General features: G+C 44.9%; 1 protein-coding gene across 4 annotated transcripts; it reads right to left on the reverse strand.

The window, feature by feature from the left end:
* Positions 1-2896: 2896 nt before the first annotated feature.
* On the reverse strand, positions 2897-23625 carry usp15 (ubiquitin specific peptidase 15). Of its 4 annotated transcripts, XM_075471335.1 has the most exons (22): positions 23514-23625; positions 22691-22818; positions 22064-22194; positions 20550-20676; positions 18318-18463; positions 17525-17586; positions 17078-17167; positions 13959-14106; positions 13672-13845; positions 12762-12920; positions 11950-12174; positions 11779-11862; positions 9751-9845; positions 9290-9478; positions 9087-9205; positions 8712-8999; positions 8506-8576; positions 7445-7560; positions 7084-7233; positions 6004-6107; positions 5732-5820; positions 2897-4692 (listed from the first exon to the last, which is right to left on the reverse strand). In XM_075471335.1, exons 1-22 carry the CDS (start codon positions 23600-23602, stop codon positions 4336-4338), a joined length of 3141 nt encoding a protein of 1046 aa, XP_075327450.1. In that variant the 5' UTR covers positions 23603-23625; the 3' UTR covers positions 2897-4335. The 4 variants fall into 4 exon arrangements, with proteins under 4 accessions (XP_075327450.1, XP_075327451.1, XP_075327452.1 ...); XM_075471336.1 differs by lacking the exon at positions 17078-17167; XM_075471337.1 differs by lacking the exons at positions 22064-22194; positions 22691-22818; positions 23514-23625 and adding an exon at positions 21432-21487.
* Positions 23626-23895: the final 270 nt, after the last annotated feature.

Genomic DNA, 23895 nt, shown 5'->3' on the forward strand with positions numbered 1-23895 from the left:
CCTAAATTCCCAAATTAAAAACGATCGCGGTTTGAAATACGGGTGGATGTCTCAGTCTTTTTGCGCAATAAACCACGTGAGCTCGGACGTGGAGGAAGTAAAAAGATCTTAATAAGTCACGGTGTGATTCCATGTGCATTACCGGGATTTCAGAGAACATTCCTCATCTCCTCCCAGTCCTTGCAGCCGAGCTGAGCTGAATTGTTGTCTGTCTCTGCGTCGTGGAAGCAAAAAAATAAATAAAAATGAAAGAAAAAAACATTTCTCTTGGCCTCCAGTCGACCCAAACCGCAGGAATAAAAATAAATTTAAAAAAAAGAGATCTAATCCTTGAGGAGGCGACGGGAGGCTCGCCCTCTCCTCCCCGCGGACGCGCATGCAGGGCAGCGTGGTGAGTGAGTGGATGTGGCGGAGCGGCGTGGATAAAATTCGCGGGGAACGTCAGAAGGGGCGTGGCCACACCAGCAAAGATAGGAGAAAACGCAGAGGTGTCTCTCTCACTGGTTTTCCCAAACGGAGGCGAAAATAATCGGAAACCGGGCGTTTGCGCCACCTGCTGGTTGCCTTCATAATAAAAGCTGAATGTCGAGTTTAATATCTACTAAAGAAAAATCGATTTTCAGGTTCATCTCAGCCGTTGTTCTCCATCAGGTTGGTAAGAGAAGCCGACAGTAACAGAGAGGAGACCGCTTTCCTACTGAGCAGCCAAATAAATTTAATGAACGCAAGGAACAACTTAAAGGGCTCAGAGGAACGAGAGCTCCATTTAAAGGGATAGTTCGCCTCTTTTGACATGAAGCAGCATCATTTCTGAACATCTTCTTACCCCCTGCTGCGTCCTGTGAGCAGAGTTCCAGCCTCGTTTTGGTGTTGATGAAGGTAGTCCGGCTAGTTGGCTGGGGTTTAAAAAATAAAGCGTTTTGCTTCTCAAAACAATATGCGTTCAACAGAGTAATACATTTGCATCACAAAATGGTTCTCCAGGAAAAAGTCAGACCTCACAATCTCTTGGCCCTATTTTCTCTCCCTTCGTATCACTGCCTGCTGTGCAGACCGAAGCTTTATTTTTGTGGCCCCAGCCAACTAGCCGGACTACTTTTTAAATTTTTTTATTTATTTAGTCATTTATTATTATTAGTTAGTAGTAGTATTTTTATTATAATTGTTATTATTATTGTTGTTGTTAATATACAATCATTGTAAATATTAATAATTTTTGGAGCTACTTGACAAATTTGAATTTCCCCCATTGGGGGATGAATAAAGTATTTTTCTATTCTATTTCTACCTTCGTCAACACCAAAACGAGGCTGGAACTCTGCTCACAGGACGCAGCAGGAGGTAAGAAGATGTTCATAAATGATGTTGCTAATATACAGCTTCATGTCAAAAGAGGCGAACTATCCCTTTAAGAAGGAGAGCTTTCTCAGAGGGGAGAAGTTTCTTTTGATTGGTGAACTGTTCAGGGGGTCTGAGGAGGGAGAGGACGTTTTCCAGCATGACAACACCGGTCACGTTGGAGTCAGAACTATGGCAGCCTGTGAAGGTAACTCCATGTTTCTGAGCACCAAAATGGATTCTTTTCGTTGCATCAAGGACTAATTATCAAATACTTATGAACTCAAAAGTATGGTTAACCCTGTGAGCTGCCTTTTCACTCATTCCCAACGCAACAAAGACATCTGGAACAGTTTCACTCACCGCCTGAGGTTCAGACTCGTGTCCTTCGAGTGTCGGAACGGCCTCGACTTCAGCGTCCGACTGGATCTTTTTTTATTACAAATCTGTTTCCTGTAGCGAACAAATCCAAACATTTCCACGACCTTAAACATAAAAAGACATTTCCTTGAATACAATCTCCAAAACCTGAAAGAAAGGGCTGCAGTTTGAGAAGCGGTGGCGGATTACTGGGTGACATTTCAGGTGATAACACATCGTTTTAGGACTAAAGATAAATATGGAAAGGGACACCTAAAACTGTGTGAACCAAAGATCTGCGTCTGCTTATAAAGATCAAAGATGTCACTCTCGGTTTTATCTTCTTACATCCGTCTAAAAAGGAGGACACAAAGGAGGTAAAACCAGAACAGGAAGCTTTACACAGCTTTATTGAAGATTGTGTATAAATACACATGCACATTTCAAATGTAAACCCAAGTGAACTCAAGTGCAGCCAAACCTCGAAACCCCCAATACATCATCATGCAAAGGATGCCTGGATTATTTATTTCTCTTTTTTCTTTCTTTTTTTTTTATTACAAAAAACAGTCCCAAAACAACAGAATCATCCTCTTTTTTTAAAAAATATTCCCTTCCCTGACAAGACTTTGCAAACTAGTGTGTATGTGTGGGACACGCCGCCTGTTCAGGTCTTGCCAAGGTCTTTAAATATATTGTCTGTTTATTATTAAATGCTTACATATAAATAAATAAACTTTATCAAATGTGCACTCACAGAGTGAACTCTTCTGTACAATATTGTATAAGCCTATAGTAGCAGTCACATCTCACTCAGTCGGAGAGGGGTGAGCCGGGCTGAAAGCGAGGCGGCGCCGAGCCGACGCCGAGCCGACGCCGCGCCCTGAAGTCAAAGCACAGAGATGCTCGTAAAGGCATGGTACAAAGCTAATATTCTGAGTATTCTGAGGCGACAACAGGTGCGCTAATGCTGTTTACAATGGCGAGAGCAGGTAGAAAAAGAAAACATAGCACTCCACCATGGAGAATAGAGTTTCATCACGATTTACGTCGATGGAGGAATATCCTGCAACGATCTGCCACATAATATTTTCACCGTGTCATGATCCCAGAAGCTGAAAAAGGCCTTTTAGGCCGACTCACCCCACTCGTTTGGGTTCATTACCCCCCCTCCCCACCCTTCTCCACCCTACCCCACCCCTCAAAGCTCAAGATTTACCCCGTGAATTCATACAGCCGACATAAAAAATGATGAAGAACGCGTTCCTGTCACATTCAACCGAAACCGAGACAAGACAAGAAGGGGGAAAGGAAAGAAAGAAACCAAAAGGCATCAGTCGCATACATGTGTTCGTGCCACTCAGCGTACATTCTGGCCCTCGTGTGGGTTAAAAAAAAAAGAAGAAGAAAACTAACTGAGACGACGAGGCTGTGAGATAATAAGCAGATGGAGCGGACATTCGTAGCGTGATAGTGATGTGCAAAGCAACGGCGGCGGGTCTGAGATTCGGAGTTAAGGCCGAGGTGACGCGAAATCACCGATGTTCCTAATCTCACAGCCGCCTCCAGCGTGAAGAAAAGAGAGCAGAGCCACGGTAAAGCTTTAGATACCACATACGGGTCCGAACCGAGAGGGAGGGCTGAGGAGGACGTTGGCAGGCCGGGATCCGAGTCTGCCAGCTGACTTTTTACCAGATTCTCACCGCGATCTGGCTAAAAAAAACAGCGTTTTCCTAATTCCTCTATGCAGCTAAAATATAGACAAACACGAGAAGTTTAGATATTCTGCAAAGTTAACTGGATAACATGTCAATCCTGCTTTATTTTAGGCTTTTAAGCTTTTAAATTTGTCTACAGAGAACCACAGGGAGACAGCAAAAGCAGGACCTTTACTCACTAAGGCTTGTGTCAGCATTGATATAATCGGTCTAAAACTCCAGGATCAGAGCAGCAGCAGCAGCACGAAGCTGGGACAGTTTGGCTCTTTGACACTATAAAAACCGCACGGCTACGGGCGGAGCTTCTCTACGTCGGGCGCTCTAAAGGCTAAGCCGTTTGTGAGGAAACCCTCCGAGTGATGCCGCTGCAGCAGGTCTGGCAACACGTTAAAAAAAAAAAAAAAGGTGGATGGTTGGTGATTGTGCAAGTTCAAAACGTTTCAGCGCATCATGAAAACTCAAAAATAATAATTCAGTGTTTAAAATATTTACAAAATGCAAATAATATTAAAACGATATGCCAACGAAGCACTGCTAGAAAAATAAAAACAACAACAAAAAGAGAGCAGGAGGGAGATCCAGGGGGCGGAGCCCCGGGAGTCGGTCCCTGGCGCCGCTCGGTGGCTCTTCAGAGAGCAAACTCTACACAAATGGATGAAGCGACACACACACACACACACACACACTCACACACACACCCGGTGATCCACCCACAGAGGAGGCCCTGATTTCTTAGAGTTGAGTACCCCGTTAGCTCCCTGACTAACCAGCCGTCCCCCCGGCAGAGGCTCCCCCCGTCGGGCAGCTGAGTCCGAGCCTCTGGGTGGGGCCGGTGGCGCCCGCCGCCATGCTGTGTGTCCATATGGCTTTGGATGGAAAGATTCCATTCTCTCTCCATTTATTTCTGTCCCCGTTTACCTCAGTTGGTTTTCATGGTTACGTCCCGGTTGAGTGCCTGTTCCTCCTCCTCCTCCTCCTCTTCGTCCTCTTCGTCCTCCTCGTCTTCGTCCCGCTGGTCGTTGTCGTTCTTCCCGCGCCGGTTCTCGTTTAGGTCCTCTTCGTCGCTCTGAGCGGCGGCGCCGGCTGCTGAGGACGCCCCCTGAGAGGACGAGACGGCCTTCCTCTCCTGCCGCTCCTCAACCTCGTTCTCCTCCTGCTCTCCGTCCTCTTCCTCCTCCTCCTCCTCCTCTTCCTCCTCCTCGCGGTCGAGGGCAAAGTAGCCGGTGCCTTTCACCGTGTCCTGGCGCTGATAGAACAACACGTAGCCTGCTTTGGACTACAGAGAGAGAAAAAACAGGGCAAAAATGACAACAAGAAGCCGTGTAAACTGTTGGATTAATCAGCTTTTTCTATCAAAATTTCTCCAGAAAACTTCCTGAACATCAAATGAAGACAAACTACGGCTCAACCAATCACATCAAAGCCAGCTGGCCAATCACAGCTGGTCAGAAGAGGAGCAAAAACCTATTGGCTGTGTTCGAAACCGCATACTTCTCCTACTACTCCTACTAACTTTTTGAATTAGTATGTGAGTTTGAGTAAGCAGAAGTTCCCGGATGCATACTAGATTCTCCGAAATGTTGGGTATGCATCATGAGGTTACTACTCATACTCAAACTACCCAAGATGCAACGTAACGTGACGTCGCCGATCGTCATTTCCTGTCAAAACGCCAGTTTCAAGCTAGCTGCAACGAGGGTAGGTTCACTTCCTGTTTTCAAAACAAAAGCACCAATTGTATCGTAATGGCTTTCCCTATGATAAAAGGCAACGGGTATTTTATTTTGTGAAAATAACCGGAAGTGCGTTGCTCACTGCGGCTAGCTTTAGTAGCGCCGAATTAGTGGGAACAAAATTGTAAACAGCCGGTATTTTGTCAGGTTTTCAACACGTTGGGGATCTAAACGACTACTTTCTCACCTGAAAATGTTTCAAATGTTGCTAAAGTTTACAGAGTTTAGAGCTTAAGAGAAATCAGCTTCAGGCCGGCTGATTTCGGCTCGGGCAGGAGCGAAATGCATTGTGGGTAAACGCTCTGCTTACTGTCTGATCGATGAGTATGCAGTATGTAGTATGCGGTTTTGAACACAGCCTTTTTCTCAATCTCTGATGGAACTAACAGACCCAAACACAGAAAATGAAGCTCTCCGTGCTGCCAGCGCGCCTCCTGGGACCTCCGAGCACAGCTGCAGGATCAGTTTGTCGTATATAAATCAGAATCACAACAGTTAATGTGCATTCCTCTGATTAAATGCCCCCGTTCAGTAGTTCGTGTCCAGCAGATGTGTCTGATGAGGACAAAAGAGGACACTCACCCCTATTTGATCTTCGCTGGCAGGAGACACGCTGCTGTCATCAAAGTTGAACCACTTTCCATCGTCTTTATTCTTCGTATAAGCCGTATCTGAGAAGGACAAACGCACAACAAGTTAATCATCCGATTGACGGGTTCGTTTGATTTGAGTTCAGCCTCAAAACAAACCGAATCGTCTTCAGAAATGTTCCAAAAATAAGTAGAAATCAGTTAAGAGAAGGAAAAAAACTGAAAAGGGAGGATTTCAGATCATTCTGGGATGTGCAGTCTTACAGTGGCCTCCGCCCATCCCGCCGTAGTGGTTGGCCACAGCAATGAGGTCGTAGAGACAGGGCCCAGCATTCGGGTTGATTAGGAATTCAGACATGTCCAGATCTCTAAAGAAGAGACACAAAAGCAAGTTAAAGACGATTTAAGTGCCCAGCACCATCCAGAGGTCTGGAAACAATACCAAAAATCCATGTTTCTGTATTCTGTGACGTCAACAAACAGATTTAAATGTAGAAATGAGAACATTTCAGTCGGAGCAGCTACAGAAAGTGTGGTTCACACCGACTTATTTCACCCACAAACATTAACAGTACAGAACAAATGTTTTATTTTTTCCACTTTAGATGCTAACAGCTACATGGAACCACCCCGGGTTAGATGGAGGGACTGTTGCCTCTGTTTGAGGGTAAGTGCTGAACCGGTGGGACATTCACACATGGGCTGTGTTCCAAACCACATACCGCATACTGATCGATCAGACAGTACGCAGAGCGTTTACCCACAATGCATTTCGCTCCTGCCCGAGCCGAAATCAGCCGGCCTGAAGCTGATTTCTCTTAAGCTCTAAACTCTGTAAACTTTAGCAACATTTGAAACATTTTCAGGTGAGAAAGTAGTCGTTTAGATCCCCAACGTGTTGAAAACCTGACAAAATACCGGCTGTTTACAATTTTATTCCCACGAATTCGGCGCTACTAAAGCTAGCCGCAGTGAGCAACGCACTTCCGGTTATTTTCACAAAATAAAATACCCGTTGCCTTTTATCATAGGGAAAGCCATTACCATACAATTGGTGCTTTTGTTTTGAAAACAGGAAGTGAACCTACCCTCGTTGTAGCTAGCTTGAAACTGGCGTTTTGACAGGAAATGACGATCGGCGACGTCACGTTACGTTGCATCTTGGGTAGTTTGAGTATGAGTAGTAACCTCATGATGCATACCCAACATTTAGGAGAATCTAGTATGCATCCGGGAACTTCTCCCTTACTCAAACTCACATACTAACTCAAAAAGTTAGTATGAGTAGTAGGAGAAGTACGCGGTTTCGAACACAGCCATGGTGATATTTCTGTGTGTGCGCACCTGAGCGGGAAGTCGACAAGCGAGTCCAGTTTATCTCTCATGTAGCGGCTGTAAGAGAAGCGCTTCAGATGGACCACCAGCACCGGTGGCAGGGACCACAGGTCCAGCTTCTTGGTGGCCTGTTGGTGCTCCTTGCAGTTTGGACAGTACCTGCAGGCCCAGAAACACAAACTGGTCACATGACCTCTTCAGCAGCTGGGGTTGGCACAGCAAAGCCACATTGGTGGGTTTTCAGCGTCACGAAGCAGCAAGAACGCCACAGAAACTCACTCCAGACACACGAAACAGAGGAGACAGTCCTGAGTTCCAATGTGTGTGATTAGCTGGTTGTAACTGGTTTTGCTTGGCTTGTGCTTCTTACCAGGGGTCCTCAGCTCCCAGCTTCTCCTTGGTGGTGAACAGCTCGATGCAGTCCTTCAGCTTGAAGAAGGCCTTCTTCTGGGGCTTGTAGTCCATGCTCTCGTGCTTTTCGAAGTCCTGCTCGCGGACACAAACACGTCTGACTTTTCATCCGATTTGATTAAAGGGGGATTGTTGCCATATGAGTGTGACAAAACTAGTGACATGTGGAATGCCATAATTTTGTTCTTGAATAAGATGTTTGGTACGCACTTGACCAAAAACCCTTCATTGTGTCTTTTGGGACTGCTTCCAAATAATATTTAAATGTCAAAACGCCGAAAATCATGGTGTCGTTTAGCTATGCTAACAGGGTGCAGGATAACTTTACGCCACTGGAAATCTCCCATCTTCTCCACTTTTAAGGAGTGGATAGAGGTTCTAAGCTCAATGGCAAACTATGAGCGTGTCACCTATAGAGTGGCTGGGAGGGAAGATCTATTTAATGAAGTATGGGGCCCATTCCTGCCCAACTGCTGGATATGTAAGGATGACACTACCTACCTCTGCGCATATCTATATATCTATATATATATATATATATATATATATATATATATATATATATATAGATATAGATATATATATCATGACATTTTAGTGTTGATTTTTAAAACATTTTTGTATTTAATTTGTTTTATATATATATAAATAATATTATATATATTTTTTTTTTCCAGGTACAGGATATGTATGCTATGTAGACTTCCTAGGGTGTTGTGTTTTTGCTTTTTTTGTTTTGTTGATCTAGGTTTTGTGTTGTAAGTCTGGCTTGATGTGTATGTTGTTGCTGGACTGTAGTTTTGTTTTTGTTCGTTTTATTTATCTGTTTGTTTGTAAAGAAAAAAAAAAGACTGGGCAGATGCTGAAAAAGAATAAATTTTTTGCTATTCCTACCATGTAACTGTAATAATGTAAGAGTTAGTGTTTTGGATCTGTCTGAATAAAACATCAATAAAAAGGGGGATTGTTGCCATTATTCTAATCATGCCTGAGAAAATGACGCCGCTAAGCTGGTTTTACCTCAACGACGGTCTCGTCAAAGTACTTCTTCTTCATCTCTGGCTCCCAGTCCAAAGAGAGATAAGAGCGGTCTGTGTGAAGGTGGAGAAAAGGCAAACAAATCATTCAATCTGACATCAGAAAACACAAAGTTCTGCCCATTATCTGTGGCGATGGTCCCATTGTTCCCATTTATAAATCCTTTGGTGGTGAAGCCGGCTTCCTACCACTCAGTCTGAGGTGTCCTTCGTCGAAGCGGATCTGCCTGGAGTCCTCCTTGATGAGGGAGAAGTCCGTTTTGCCCATGTTGTTGAACTGGAATGTAAAAAGTCTCTTTCTGCTGTGCCCGGCCGTCTGCTGCTGTCCTTTGGTGGAGGCGATCTGTGGGGCCAGCACGCCGTTCTCCAGTTCATTGTCGCCGCCCACGGAGTCCTCGGACTGGCTGTTGTCGTTCTCGGACGGCAGCTCCTGATCCTGGCTGGACTCGTCGTCCTGCTCGTCCGTCTCCATCTCACCTGAAAGGGAGCAGAACAGCTTTGAGATCGACTTTGACGACTAAAGCTGGAGCTCGCCGTGGAATTCGTCGCGTCGCCAACACTCACTCGGCGAGCCTTCCTCCATCAGCCCGTTGGTGGCGTTCCCATTAACAGCGTGCTGCTTGGCCGGTGGTGTCTCCTCGCAGTCGTCCTCGTCTTCTTCTACAGATGACCGCACGAACCGGCTGGGAACAGAAACAGCAGATTGGATCGGATACGATCACCTGTGGATGGGACTGTGAGACAGAACCTGAGAGGGAGGAGCCTACCAGAGGCGCAGCAGCAGCATGTTGTAGAGTTTGTCCTCGCTCAGCGTTCTGGGGACGGCGATGAGGAAGGGCTGTCCGAACAGCGGCGTGCTGGTGTGGTTGTAGCCCGACTGCTTGTACTTTTCCCTCAAATGCACCGGAATCACTACGTGGTCCGTGTCCTCCATTTTGTTCACCGCCACCTCAAAGCTGCAGAGAGAGAGGGCGGCGTTAGCTTTTTGAGCCCCGATGTTCTGGTCACTTTATATTTTTATATTCTTAAACAGTTTTTTTTTTAATTCTTAGATTGTTTTTAAAGTGTTTATTATTGTATAAATTTTTTTACTGTTTTATTATGTCTGCTACTGGATGCTAGAATGTCCTTGGGGATCAATAAAGTATCTATCAATCTATCTATCTATCTGTTAGCCTTAAAGGAACGTTTTTCCACATCGGAATCTGTCATCGAGCTCGACACTCACACATAAATATCATCCCGCTCCATGATGCTGCTGAGATTCTCATTGGTGGCGAAGATCCGGTGGAAGCGGTGGTTGTAGATGTCAGTTACAATCATCTGGAGGAAAAGAGATGGAGTGAAACACACCTCTCAGTCCTGCTACTGCTGTCAGGCTACAACAGGAAGGGATGCACACGACGGTTACAGACGGTTACAGACCGTTACAGATCGTAACAGACCGTTACAGACTGTTACAGACGGTTACAGACCGTAACAGACCGTTACAGACCGTTACAGACCGTTACAGACCGTTACAGACCGTTACAGATCGTTACAGACCGTTACAGATCGTAACAGACGGTTAAAGACCATTACAGACTGTTACAGACCGTTAAAGACTGTTACAGACTGTTACAGACCGAAAAGTGGCTTCCTGACACAGCAGTTCATCATTCTGCTGTGCAGATCAGTACGATACAATTTGTCGCATCTTTTTATCCACCGCTTTGTTCTAAAGTCCCAGAATAACTCGAGTCATTTGGCTCAGATGTTACAGGTTGTAAATGGGCGGCAAAGAGGCAAAACTATTTTTTTTAAAAAAGGAAGAAATGTACTGATAATTAGGGATGCCCCGATCAGATCACGTGGTTTCCGACTCGATCAGAATCGGATGTTACATCCCGATCAGCCATCGGATGTATAGCCCATCTATATTTGTATATTTATTGTCATTATTTAGTTTTTTTTTTTCAATCAGAACTATAATATTTCAAAAATGGGAAAAAAATAACAGCTTAGTATTTCCTGTTATGTGGTGGTACAGAGTCTGTACCACTTGGAGCTGACATATCAGCGCGGCGGCCATCTTGGATGGGTCTCCAATGCCTCCACATTACATTTACTTAAGACTGAGGAAGGTGTTTATCCCCAACTACAATAATCATAACTCCCCGAATCTTTATGTCTCTGGTCTGAACTCCACACAGAAACATGCGGCATGACGTCACTTTGCTGCCGTGAAGCGAAGCAGAACACGGCAGCAGCTTGAAGCTGGGGGCCGAATGTCCGCGGTGTGGAGCTATTTTAAAGGGGACGACAAAAACGCTGCGATTGCAAACTGTGAGATATGCAAACTTGGGATTTAAAGAGGTGGCGAGGACATTGCTAACATCCTTTATGAGAACAGGAACAGGCTCAAACCTGACAAGGTAGAGATGTTGGTTTTAATCAAGAAAAACGTACATTTCCTTCTGTGAAGCCAGAGGAGGAGAGGAAGAATTAGGAGTGCAGTTAAAGCACATTACTGCCTTACTTTATAACTCTGTGGTGCTTTTATTTGCTTATTTGTTTACATGCCTGCAGGTATTTCAGGTCGAGCTGCTGCTCGTTTTTATATTAGAGATTGTTGCACTAAACTACAATGTGAAGAATTTGTTTATTACTAGATTACTTTTTTTGTTCAAGCCAACAAAAAAAAAAAATCAGGGACATCCTGGATCTGTTTCTTCGCCGTTCTTCATTTTTTTTTAATGTGCTGTTGAAGTATCGGATCGGGACTCGGTATCGGCAGATACTCAAAATCAAACGAATCAGAGGAAAAAAAACCTGATCGGGACATCCCTAATGATAACGGCTGAGAAAATCCCTTTCCTGACCTTAAAGTTGCACCGTAGTTCTTAACTGTTCGAGAGACACTCGAAACAGGTGGCACAAACACCTGCTGCACTAATTCTGGACTTTTTAATGAGTTTTTCACAGCCAGTCCCTGAATAAAACCTCTGGAGGATCAGCCAGTGAGAAAACTGAGAAAATCTGAAGCCATCTTTTGTTTTTTTAAACAGAAATGTGAACCAGAAGCAGCTTTGGTGTCGCCACAGGATCCTGGTTTAGGCTGCGTTACAAGTGCAGGAGAAAAGAAGCAGAACCTCAAGGAGAAACAGAACAACAGCTGTGGTGAATATCAATGAGGAATGACTTTCATCTGAGGAAATGTCTGGGATTTATTTTCATCCTCTAAATATGAATAAGAGGCCGACCGTGATGTTTCTACCTTCTCAGCAGGCACCCCAGACAGGCTGCAGAGGGAGGTACACAGGTCAGAGATGTAGCCCACCTTCGGCACGGTCAGCTTGTACTAAAACAAACAAAAAAGAAGCTTGTTATTAGCGGCTTATATCATCAATTTGTCCCAAAAACATGCTGAGGGAGTGAGTCGTGGTACCTGCGTAGGTTTGGCCAGAGGGTCCAATCTGACGAGGTAGACCTCCAGCGTCCGCTCCTTCCTCATGGGCAGCGGCAGCGTCAGATAGCAGAACGGGTCGAAGGTCACAGACACCTTAGAGCACACGGGACACACCAAAGTCGACTTGAAAAGGCCGTGGAAGATGTCCACGATGATGGAGTCGTTCCTCTTGATGTGGTTCTCCCACGCCTCCTCAGCCACCACCTGGGACGAAGAGCAACACGGAAACTTTCACTTTGGTGCGACCAAGAAGCTAAAACCAGGGTGTGTACAGGTATAAACAAGTTAAATTTAAGACTTGACCTTTTAATACCACTTCTAAATGAAATTTAAGACCAAACGTACGATGGAAATACCAAGTAAACACACTCACAGTATGGTAAAATGACAATTGAGTTTAAGAACATCGGCTAAATGTGTGTCATGCGAAAAGATCACAAAAATGTCATCACGGTCCTAAATTAAATTTATTACAATATTTTCAGAACATTTAAGTCCCATGAACAAATGCTTATAAAAAGCAAGTAAATATATATATTTTTAAAAATACTGTTCCTTTAGAGCAAAAACAAAAATACACTAATATTTAAGACCCATGCAATCTGAATTTAAGACAATTTAATACTTTTTAAGGTCTTACTTTCAGGAAAATTGATTTACGACTTTTTAAGGACCCGCGGCCACCCTGTAAAACTGTTTGATTGTTCAGAGAATCCCCTCATAACATGCAGAAAGAGAATCATGTTTAATCAGAACTAAATCCAGCAAAATCCCCCCGCTGCTGGTCTCACCTTATCAGGCCGTCCATTTGCGTCCTTCAGCTGGATGTAGGGCTTCTTCCTGATGCGGTTCAAGTCCTCGTGCAGGCCGTCCAGGAGGAAGGCCAGAAGCTCGTGGGAGTCCTGCTGCTGGTAGCCTGAAAACTGCGGCGCAAAGCGGCCCACCTGGGTCTGGAAAATGGAAACAACCACCTAAAGTAAATCTCCTTCTCGTGTCGTCCACCAGTTTTAGCTGCGTGCCGACCTTATCACCATGAAACTTCCTCAGTTGATTACTTATACAAGTATGGAAAAAAAAGTATTACAAGTTTTAGAAATGTGTATGTTTAATTATGCAAATTAGGTGTTATCTCATTAAATATGCGCATATTTGCATATATTTCTGGAAGATAGATCTGAACACATGATAAAGCCAGGTGCAAAATTCTTTTTTCATTTTGTTTACACACAGAATGAAAAGAAAACTACAGAGGGATTTCAGGATATCTGCTTTAATTTCCTAGGAAATCAAAATATACTGTCCATAGCCTAAAAAAACATCAATTTTCGCCATATTTTTTGATTATAATGTCACATAAATCAGGCCAGGAAGGATTTATCAACAAATCCTTCTGTAAATATCTTCAGAATACTGCTAAGTGTATAACTGGAAAGTTTGGTGTTAGTAGGTGCTCCATAGTCTGAGATATTGATACTGGAAAAATACGAAAAACTGATTTTGAGAAAAAGGCATTTAAAGATTTAAATAAGGGAATTCATTTCGGTAAATTTGGGCGAAACGTACTGCAGCGATTAAACAAAATGTGATGAAATAAACATCACTGTTTTTGCCTGCCGTGTCTCGCCTTAATTCATTCATCATCACTCTGAAACAGCTCATTTTTAAAGAGATTCAAACATGGCGGCCCCTTTTTTTCGTCACCTTGAAGGGTCTCGGGGTCACGTAGCTGTATTTGCCCGACCACAGCTGCTTTATAAGCTCAGCGTAGGATTTGGCGATCTCCCCCTTCATGCCCAGGGGGTTGTCCTCGTTCAGCTCCTCCATGTACTTGTCTTTCAGAAAGTACTCCGTCAGCGGGGGGGTATTGCTTAAACACTGAACAGAAATCAGCCCGTTAGCTCAAAGTGCAGCTGCTGCTCCTTTTTGCAGCTTCTATAAACCCTGAAAACAAACATGGGAGGACTTCTCCGGCCCGGCGCGCGCGTTACCTGCACAGCAGAGTTCATGAAACAGGTGTTTCCCAGGTTGGACAGTCCACAGAGGCCCGAGCGCTCGCTCTGTTTGCTCTGGTCCGAGTAGTCGTAGCAGTTGCTGTAGGGGTGGTAGGACGGCAGACTGTAGCTCGAATTCTTCACACTGAACAGTAAGCAGACAGATGGATCACATCAGTTTGAAAGGATGCTACAAGCACAGATATATGCAGCATCTACATGCATACATTTCAAATGAACCATCCACATAAACTGTTTTATATAAAAGGCAGGTATGTAGCTTTCATCTCCACTGTAGGACCAAAAAAAATAACAAATCTATGACCACTCCCACCCCCAAAAGGCTTCCCAGAGACCCTGTGAGAGCTTTAAAGAAGGCCCTGCAGCAATCAGCAGACCTCTGGGAGGCCGGCAGCGCAGCGCTGGCCGACTCTGACTCCCACTGGTCAGCTGCTGTGGTGTTGGTGGTGGCGTCGGGGTCCTCTCGGCTCAACACGCGGTGGTCCACCCTCCTGCTGTCCAGCTCCACCGCCTCAGGCCTCAGGCACCACCAGCAACACAGGAGCATGACATCTCAGCCCTCCCCCGGCCCACGCTGGCCCGCATGTCCGCAAGAAACTGAACGACCTGCAGCCCGGATGGAGTTCGGTTTGCATCCGGCACGTTTTTTTTTTTTAAGACCGCGGGAGGGAAAGTCCAGCTCCAGCCTCAACTGTTGAGTCCTATCTTTAAGTTAAAGCTCAATCCATCACGGGTCCAACAGAGTCGAGGTTTAAGTTTTTGCCTGAATTCGGTCCACAAACTCCAACAAACCATAAATGCACAAAAACAGAAGCACACGCTCCTGAGGTCCTCGGAGCTAACTAAGCAGCTCCCTTCCCCTCATCTCTGCCCTTATCCCTTTTCAGACTTGACAGCCTGTCATCGTGTTGTCCTCTACGCCTCAGATGCCTTCACCCCGTCCCGTCCCGTCCCGTCCCGTCCTGCTCCTCCCTCCTGCTGCTCTACGGCTGCCTGCAGATATTTATAGCAGCAGCGAGGATGCTCAAGACTGCTGCTACCCAAAGCTAGAGGTGCACAGAGATAAAGAAAGAGGGAGAGGCAGGGAATGGGGGGAGGGGAGGACAGTAGAAAGGGGGGGGCTGGCAAGAGAAATGAGATGGGGATGGAGGCAGCAGCTGATCCACTGCATCCAGCTGAGGCTGCAGTACTCACATCCCCTTCTGGGTGTGATTCGTCCTAACAAATCTTCCTTTTACTACACAAGCACACACATCTTTTTGCTATAAAAACGCACCCTATGACACTTTCCCCCCACCTCTCCCAAGCAAACGTCTCCCCCTTTCATGCCCTTTCACATGCTACAGCTTTAAAAAAAGAGAGATGCGCTAAATAAATAAACTAAAACCCAGCGAGCGAGTTGGTTGTGTCGCGGGAGCAGCGTGCGTGATCAGAGTCGGGCGATGGGAAGCGAGGGAAGACGAAATCTATTCTGAAGGTCACTGAGACTGCAGAAGGTGTAGCTGAGGGGAGAGGAGAGGGACAGAAGGAGGCAGGCGACACTTTCCTGCTGCTCAGAGCATCCCTGCTGAGGCCCAACCGCAAAATCAGAGGCACGCATGATGTAATGTGGGAACACTTCATATGGAATAAAAAAGGAGGCCCCATGCATAATTGAGAGGAAACGACAGCGCTGCTACTAAGGTCAATCAGGGATAGGAGAGCTGCTGAGTAAAGATCTAATTCCCCCCCCCCCCCCAGTCCCTCCATCACACAATGCATCATCCAGCTATAAAAACCATACAATGCAGAGCTATTACACAACAATTTATAGCCACATATACAGGCTGAGTTCACCGTAACACTCTCCCTGTATACTGATTGATTTTTTGAGTGGCTGAGCTTTTATTTTTACGCTTTTATTTCTGCGTTTGACCTGTATGCACACTTACTCCAACATGCAGTAAATCACACACACGTCAGGTGGAGAGCAAAGTTTATTCCAAAGCTCCACCCGCAGATAAGCGGCGCTCTCTGAGCCTCTGGGTGCCTGATGTTTCAGGTGTTTCAGGTGTTTCAGGTGTTTAAGATGTTTCAGATGTTTAAGATGTTTAAGATGTTTCAGATGTTTCAGATGTTTCAGGTGTTTCAGGTGTTTCAGGTGTTTCAGGTGTTTAAGGTGAGGTACAGGTCATTCCAAATGAAAAGATGCCCCAACCGATGGTGAGATTTTTCTGTTTGACCAGGTTAAAAGTCATCTTTAAAACTCCTGATGCGGTGCATTGATTTCCATTACAGAAAAAGTGCTTTGTTAGACTAAAAGAAACATTTGGGCAAGCTTTAACAATGAGCTTGCAAGTTAGAGAGGGACCTAAAAAATGCAGATTAAAGCAAACGCCTGGCTGCGTGATGCAAAAGTTCAACCAGGTCAGATTTCTAACAAACGTGGGGCCTGCAGCTTTTCTGTGTGAATCCAGTCAAAGGAGGAAATGATCTAAAGCCAGAAAGGCAGAGGAGCTCTCAGTGTGTCCTCAATAAATCTAAGAAAAACAAGCAAAGTAGCAAATTGGCTCAGGCTTTGAAGCAGTCTGCGTCAGGGTGCAAAAAAATAAACGAAGAACAAACAAACTCTGGGGTATTCTGGGGTTAAATTAAGTGAAAATAATTGCATCTGAAGCTCGGAGCTGCAGTCCCGATACGCTTTGATGTGAATGTCATTTAATAACTAGCTGTAAACCTTCACCAAACACAATCAAAATGCTGAGTAAGGCACCCAGAGGCGCCAGCGGGCCGTTTTAAGAGAGCAGCGCTGTTGCTGAGGGTAATTCTGAGAGATCAATCCGTGCTATTCAGCTGGAACTGCATCACCACTGGGCTTTATCACCCAAATCACAGCCAGAGATGACCTGCACCAGAAAAGTTGAGACGAATTTCACAGTGGGGGTGGCTTCACTACGAGTCTAAATTTAGACGATACAGATCACCTTCTATTTCTTTACTTTTTTTAACCGATTGAAGCCAGATTTTACCACCAGATGAGCTTCACCTCGGGCTCCATCTCTGGCTGCCGGCATCCAAACCCCCCCTCTGCTATTCACCCCACAGCTATGCCTTACTTCCTGCTGTTGAAGCTGCTGTTATGATTGTTTGTGAGAGATGAAGGCGAGATCTTTGGCAAAGCAGAGAGATTGGAAGCGCCAGATGACCTTCAAAAGATAAAGAATAGATCATGAGTTAGAGTGGAAAATAAGGAGCTCGTCAAGAAAGATGTGCGTCAATCAAATCAAAACGATGAATTCAAAATAAATAAAGTGATATGTCAGCAACAAAAGCTCAAGCAGAGGAGGCAGACTGAGGCAAAGTCACAGAGAGAGGATACTTTTTTGAAGATGATGCAGTGACATAGCATGGTTAATTTTGCAATATCCAAAGAGGAGGCAGAAGCAAGGGCACCTCCCAGAGAAGCAGCTGCTATGCTATGTCACCGTTTATCCCTCAAACGGACTACAAGCCAGTCCTCCGCAACGGAGTAATAAAAGCTACGTCACGTGGCCTTCACTCACTTGGGTGCCGTGGAGCCTCGGGGCCATGAGCCATCCTCGTTCTTCTGCTCTATTACGAGAACCTGTGGGAGACGGCAGAAAGAAAAGGAAGCTCCATCTGCTGCTGCTGTACTCAAATGTTTCAGCACCGGCATCCAGCCAAAAACTGAAGACTGAGCAGCTAAAACAAAGCTGTTTTCTCGTTGAATTTACCTACGCGTGTCTGGAGTTTCGGGGCGTATCTTACAAGAGAACTCGCTCAGATTGTACTCTGAAAATCTCAAACTCCGCCCACATTTTGAACAGAGTTAAACCCTTTTTTTCTAACGGGTAAAAACACCTGAATGGGTCTCACATCTGCTGTTAATGACCAGCAGGAACAGAAGCAGCTGAATGGGGCAGGCCTGTGATCTCAGACCGGGTTTCTACAATAAATCAGTTTGTATTAGAGTTAACTTCCAGGACGGACGCAGTTTTAATGGCTAACGAGAAAGACTGGGGACACTGACAGCTGGCAAACACTTAAAACAAACAGAATACCAGTACTCATTGATCCAGAGTCATTCGAAACAAACAAGTTTGGGCTGTGAGCCCCTGGTAGATAAACTTCTATCATAAAGGGTTGAAGAAGCTAATTTTGACCCAGTTTTGGCTGCTTTAACCGGATATTAATCCTTCTGCTACTCGTGATAACCTTTTGGATTCAGTGTCTGATGTGGCACAAACAGTCTGACTGGAAGACCAAAAAAAAAAAAAGCCTATTTCATCCATCTCCAGCCACTAAAAACCCTCCGGGGCTTTTAAACGTTCCTACCTGTCCCTGGTAGAGGCCGGCGTCTTGAATGGTGCTGTCGGGCTTGTTGAGAGGCTCGAAGGTGTTGCTCATGTACCTGTTCCACAGCCTGGTCGCCTTCTCGTCAGGGATGCTGAAAAGCTTCCTCATTTCCTTCTCGATCATATCTGCAGCAACATCATCAAAAGACATTAAAGATGGCTTCGGTGTGCTTAATGCTGAGCTGTTAAATAATTCACTCGTGTGGTGATTAAAGGTAAAGTTCAGGGTAGGAAGTGATCAGTGGAATCGGCCATTTTCATGTTTGCTGTGGATGAAAAGCAGAAGTAGGTTTGATTTTTAAACACAGACTTATGTATGAGTCATGAAGCCTGAAGCATTTATCAGGTTAATTAGATAATAACGAGTCTACCATCTCTTTTTGTTCCCTTCCTTCCTGTGAACCACAGATTTGAGAGTTTTATCGATTTATATTGCCACAAATATGAGAAGAGAAACAAAGAGGTAAAAAAAAAAAAAAGAAGGTATTATTTGTTTCAGAGAGGAAAAGCAGAGACATGAAAGTCTTTACAGCTTAACCGCAGAAAAGGACTGCGCGAGGTGCACATATCCATAGAAAATGAGGAGATTACAATCTCCTTTGGGAGAGATAATGGAGCCAAAGATCTGGGAATTAAAACGTCTTATATGTCAGGGAAGACTTAAGCCAGTCAGGAAGTGCACGGGAGCGGCTGCCAGCCTGAGCCACCTCTATCCGTCTGGTTTTCACACGCAACTTAAGGAGTCCAAACAAAGTCGGATTAGGTTGTGTATCACACGAACAGAAATGCGATCGGTAACTCAGGTTTTAAAACATGATTTAATATGAGTTACTTGTATGAAGAATGATTCTGGACCCTCAAATCTTATCTGGATTCAGTCAGATTTGAATAATCTGTGAGGTGGAGGGATTATGAACCCAGGCAAACATTACACAACACAATTTTCATCCAATAATTTACGCCGCTCCTCAGGCAGATCATTTTACGGACCAATTGGACTCCTCTTTTGACAACTGCAGCCCTGAAGAATCCCTCCATAAAAATGGGTTTGAATAATACCGCATATATAAAAGGGAAATGGGGAAAAAGAGGCTAGTTGGAGGCTTTCAGAGGAGAAATGGGAGGAAATATGTAGGCAACAGCGGAAAATAATTTGTTCCCTCACGTGGAGAGAGTTTGGCTGGAAGAATATTGTAAGATATTTTATTACACCAACACAAAGAAAATACCAAGATACAAGATGTTGGAGGGGATGCGGAGAAGAAAGAGCTGGTCACTTCTATGTGTTCTGGGACTGCTCACATACGGACCATACTGGCAGGAGGTACAGAACACTATGGATATAGTTTTGGGGACGAGCATGCCATTCACATTTGGTGCTTTATACATGGGAAGAGGGACGGAAAGGTTGTCAAGATCAGCTGATAATTATATGTTAGGGATCATGACGGTGGCTAGCAAAAAAGCCCTTACTAGGAAATGGATGAAGGCAGAGGAACCTAAAAGGGAAGATTGGGTTGACGTAATGCACAATATTTATATGATGGAAAGGTTGACATTTTCCATCCGATTAGAATCTGGCAAATTTAAGAATTTCTGGAAAAATTGGTTGGACTTTGTTTCACCATTGAGGTCAGATTTTGCTGAATAAAACCCTGGGGACAGGAGGAACCCTTACATAGCTACAGATTGTATATAGTTAATTTGCAGGTCAATTTAAATGAGAAGATGGGAAAATTAGGAGACAGGTTGGAAGAACGAACAGTAAATGCCAGGAATTGAAAGTGTTAGGGCAGGTTGAAGTACATAAAGGAAAGAAAGGTTATTATGCTTCAATACAGATACAGAATGTGGGCACAATAGTTTGTTGAATACGGGAAGGATATTGTGAAAAATGTGGAATTGTGGTTGTTCACCTCTATGGAAAACAAAAACTCAAATACTTTTCTTTAAGTTTTAGCAGCCAACATTAAGAAAATGTCACAGATGTTTGTTCCTGTAACAGATGTCAATAAGCTGTGCTGACGGTGCATTGGAGACTAATTTGAAATTGGAATTTCGTAACTTCTGACTGGTGAAAATGACGAAAGACTTACTTGTCATGATGTAAAACATGAACCAAAGTTCTAGTGGAGCATTATTCACTTATCTATCAATCTGCTTAATCAACTTAATCATAAGCAGCAGTCACAGCAGAGGAATTCAGGCCTACCTATTGTGTCGGCTTTACTGAAGCGTCTGGTGATCACGTTGTCCATGTTGCTGTCTTCACAGAGCTTCAGCTCCGTCAGGTACACCTCCACCTTGCAGTGCTTCACAAACATACCCTGTTCCACCACCTGCCGCAAAATGAAAGCCACGTTTAACCGTTCACATCAATTCAGCCTGAATCCGTCACTTTTCGACAGGAAAATAAACAAAATAAAACACACACAAAGCTTCATGTACAAGTGAATTAAATCTTTAAAACTTTGGTAACAACAGCATCTGTGGTCCTAAATATTCACAGATCAGATAAAAATGCAGAACCAAAACCAAACTCTCATCAACAAATGTAAAACTAAACTTGTAACACGTCATCTGGACTAAAGTGCTCCGACGGGAACAGAGTGAGAGTGAGGTGCCTAAATTAGCAGCACCTTGTGGAAACAGCTGAGGGGTCCCGGCCTATTTATTTCATGGCTGAGCCCCTCCAACACACACCCCCCCTCCCTATCCAAGCCCAGATATTTCGGTGGGTCCATCCAAGCGCTCAGGACAACATCCATGTGTCTGGTGGCTCGGAGCTTCAGTCCAACACAACCCCAAACTCGATCAGAACAACCTACCCCACCCACCCCGCCTTCTTCCATACTGGCTATGCCTCTCGAAGGCTTTGACGCTGCTACTCTCAGTATGACCTCAGCTTGCATTCCTCCACTTCAAAAAACAAGGACGCAGGAGCGCTCCACCGGTGTTGGCAATCCAACCAGAAGAGGACTCCGGAAGGAACCATAAGGCCAAACCTTTTGACTACAATCCTCCTGAATTCCTTTTAATCACTTGCCCCCCCCCCCACACAAAGAGCCAAATGAAAAAAAGACTAATAATGAACCTCCTGCATGTTGTGTCTTGCGGATCGCTCCATGTAGCTTTTCAGTCATCCAGAACGTTGCCTGAAAATAGAAACCCCCCGGCCACCCGATACGTCCCATGACAAACAAGGCAAAAAGGGAGGGTCAATGTAAGGGGGTGAGAACGAGAGAGAGAATGACAGAGGTGACGGAGGGGGGGGGGGGGAGAACCTCCTCCAGCAGCCATGATGCCATGATTAGCAAAATTTGAAGTGGAGAACCTGATAAGCATTCCACATACGAACAAACTTCAACACTCTGCCTTTCACTCAACAAAAACTCGGTGCTCATCAAACCTGAAATAAACACCAGCCGTTTGAGACCGAAATGAATGTAAAGCACCCTTTTAATTCCTTTTCATGCTCAGTCCACACCCAAAGTTTAGTACAATCTTATCAATTTCCTGGTCTTGTGTACAGCGTATTTCTACAGCGAAATGACAAATCAAGTCAAGCAATAACTAACAAACCAACACCATTTCCAGCCGAATAAAAGCCTGCAGGAGCTCAACTCATCTCAATCACCGCGGTAAATCACAGCAAAGCACTTTTATACCGCACGTGCCCTTGATAAAAATCTTTTCATTATTTTATGTGACCGATTGATCCGTTACCTTGCGTGCGATTGGCTCCTGATTCTCTGTCAGTCCATACCAGCTGACAAGCTTATTCCAGCCCTCTGTTGGCACCAGGATATAGTCAAGCTCATCGATGAGGTGCTCCTTAATGGCCAGCACATCCCCATCTAGAGAGAGAGAGGCAGGGAGGAAAGGAGAGCACATTAAGAGGGTTAACACAACGCAATACACACACAAAAAAAAAAAAAACGGGGAGGACGGAGAGCTTTCCATGAACCGACCCCCCAAAAAAAGGCTACTCTATAGAACTGGTTGACAATGTTGTTTTTGTGCCCATTTCCCTGAACTCTTTGTTGCTACTTCCAGAAAGATGAAGCTCCAAAACAGACAGGGCGGTCACAATTGTGAACTTTTAGCTTACTATTCGAACAATCTCTTTCTGTCTTTTCTGTGCCACTTTTCTTTTGCCGCTTCGATGGATATTAAAAGTTAAGACGCTTGGAGACAAATGGTCGGTGCCATCAACCGTAGCCAAAGAAACGGGAAACACGAGTGAATGAAAAAGATCCAAAACATTTATGAAGAAGCATGACGGGTAACAGGAATTCTATACAAAAGACAAGGAGAGGCTTACGGCTGCAGATGAGGCATTGTTTGTCTTACCTTTGAGAAGACCAGAGTTATCAACTGGTCCTGGGTAGACATTCTGGTCACCCATCTGGTATTTGTCCCAACAGTCATATCCCACATATTTCTTCCACTGTTTGAACCAGCGACTATCCACTAAGTACCTGCAGAGAAGGGAACCACAATAATTTCAGCTGCTGTGGAGCAAGTCTGATACCGTTTACCAGTCCAGGGTTTAGGTGAAGTTTTTAAAAACATACACCAGGCTACCTTCAGGTAAAGTAGCCCTCAGCTCCCCAAACAAATGTGATTCTGGCCGATAGTTGTAACAGTAACTTTCTTGACGCCGGGTTGAGTTCATGTTGCTGCGAGCCAGCTGGCTCTGAGACTTTGACAGGTGCTTCTTTTCCGACTCCGCCCTGCTAAAAGTCGACGAATGAACCCACTGACTACCACTGAAAACCACTTGGAGCGACAGTTGCTAACCATTTTAGCCTTTAGCCTGCTAACCTAGCCGGAGCAGGAGGAGCTACTGGTAGTTTCGCTGAAATGGTTTCAACGGATAAAATGCGAGATTGTGATTAAAACGTGCTGAATATAACGGCCTGAATCTGGCAGATATGTGCCATGCGGGGTTCGCGGGGATACACTTAAGTCGACCAGCTAGCGTTAGCTCATCCACCGCTAGCATGCTAAGCTAACACATATGAAGCGGACGGGCTCCCGTTAGCTACCTCAGCGCTCACTGTCAACACGGCCCTGGTCTCGGCTTTTTATATCCTTCGTGGCGTTGTCAGCCCCGGCAGAGCCGGCCGACGGCCGCGCCGCATCCTTCACAAGATTTCAGCTCAAGTCTTACCAGGTGTCTCCTTTTCTTAGCTGTGTTTTCAACAGTGCCGCGACCTCTCCTCTCTGGGTATCCAGATCAGCCGCTCCTCCTTCCGCCATCTTTCCTTGGACATCGCCCGCTGCATTGTGGGAAAGTGTGCGGCGTCATTCAGCCACGTAGGGTGACGTCGCCGTTCTAGCCAATCACAAGCTTCGGCGGCGTTGCGGCAGAAGCATGACACCCAGTGGTGATAGTTCTAGAAAATGGTTCAAAAGTGCTCCATCATTGTTGCGGCTTGTGATTTTTGGACGCCTAAAGAAACTGAAAATAACTTCTTCACCTTTTACAATCTTGTTTTACAGCATTTACGCCATTTTTTTCCAAACATAAAATCAGTATGTAATACAGGGAG

Source organism: Odontesthes bonariensis, chromosome 8 (genome assembly GCF_027942865.1).
Source record: "Odontesthes bonariensis isolate fOdoBon6 chromosome 8, fOdoBon6.hap1, whole genome shotgun sequence".
Classification (NCBI taxonomy): Eukaryota; Metazoa; Chordata; class Actinopteri; order Atheriniformes; family Atherinopsidae; genus Odontesthes; species Odontesthes bonariensis.

Coding starts and splice junctions, on each gene's coding strand:
- usp15 (XM_075471335.1), bottom strand. CDS start 23,602: ATGGCGGAAGGAGGAGCGGCTGATCTGGATACCCAGAGAGGAGAGGTC. Junction 17,168..17,524: donor CGAGGCTCCACGGCACCCAA/GTGAGTGAAGGC, acceptor TATCTTTTGAAG/GTCATCTGGCGCTTCCAATC. Junction 7,234..7,444: donor CTGGGAGCTGAGGACCCCTG/GTAAGAAGCACA, acceptor CTGGGCCTGCAG/GTACTGTCCAAACTGCAAGG.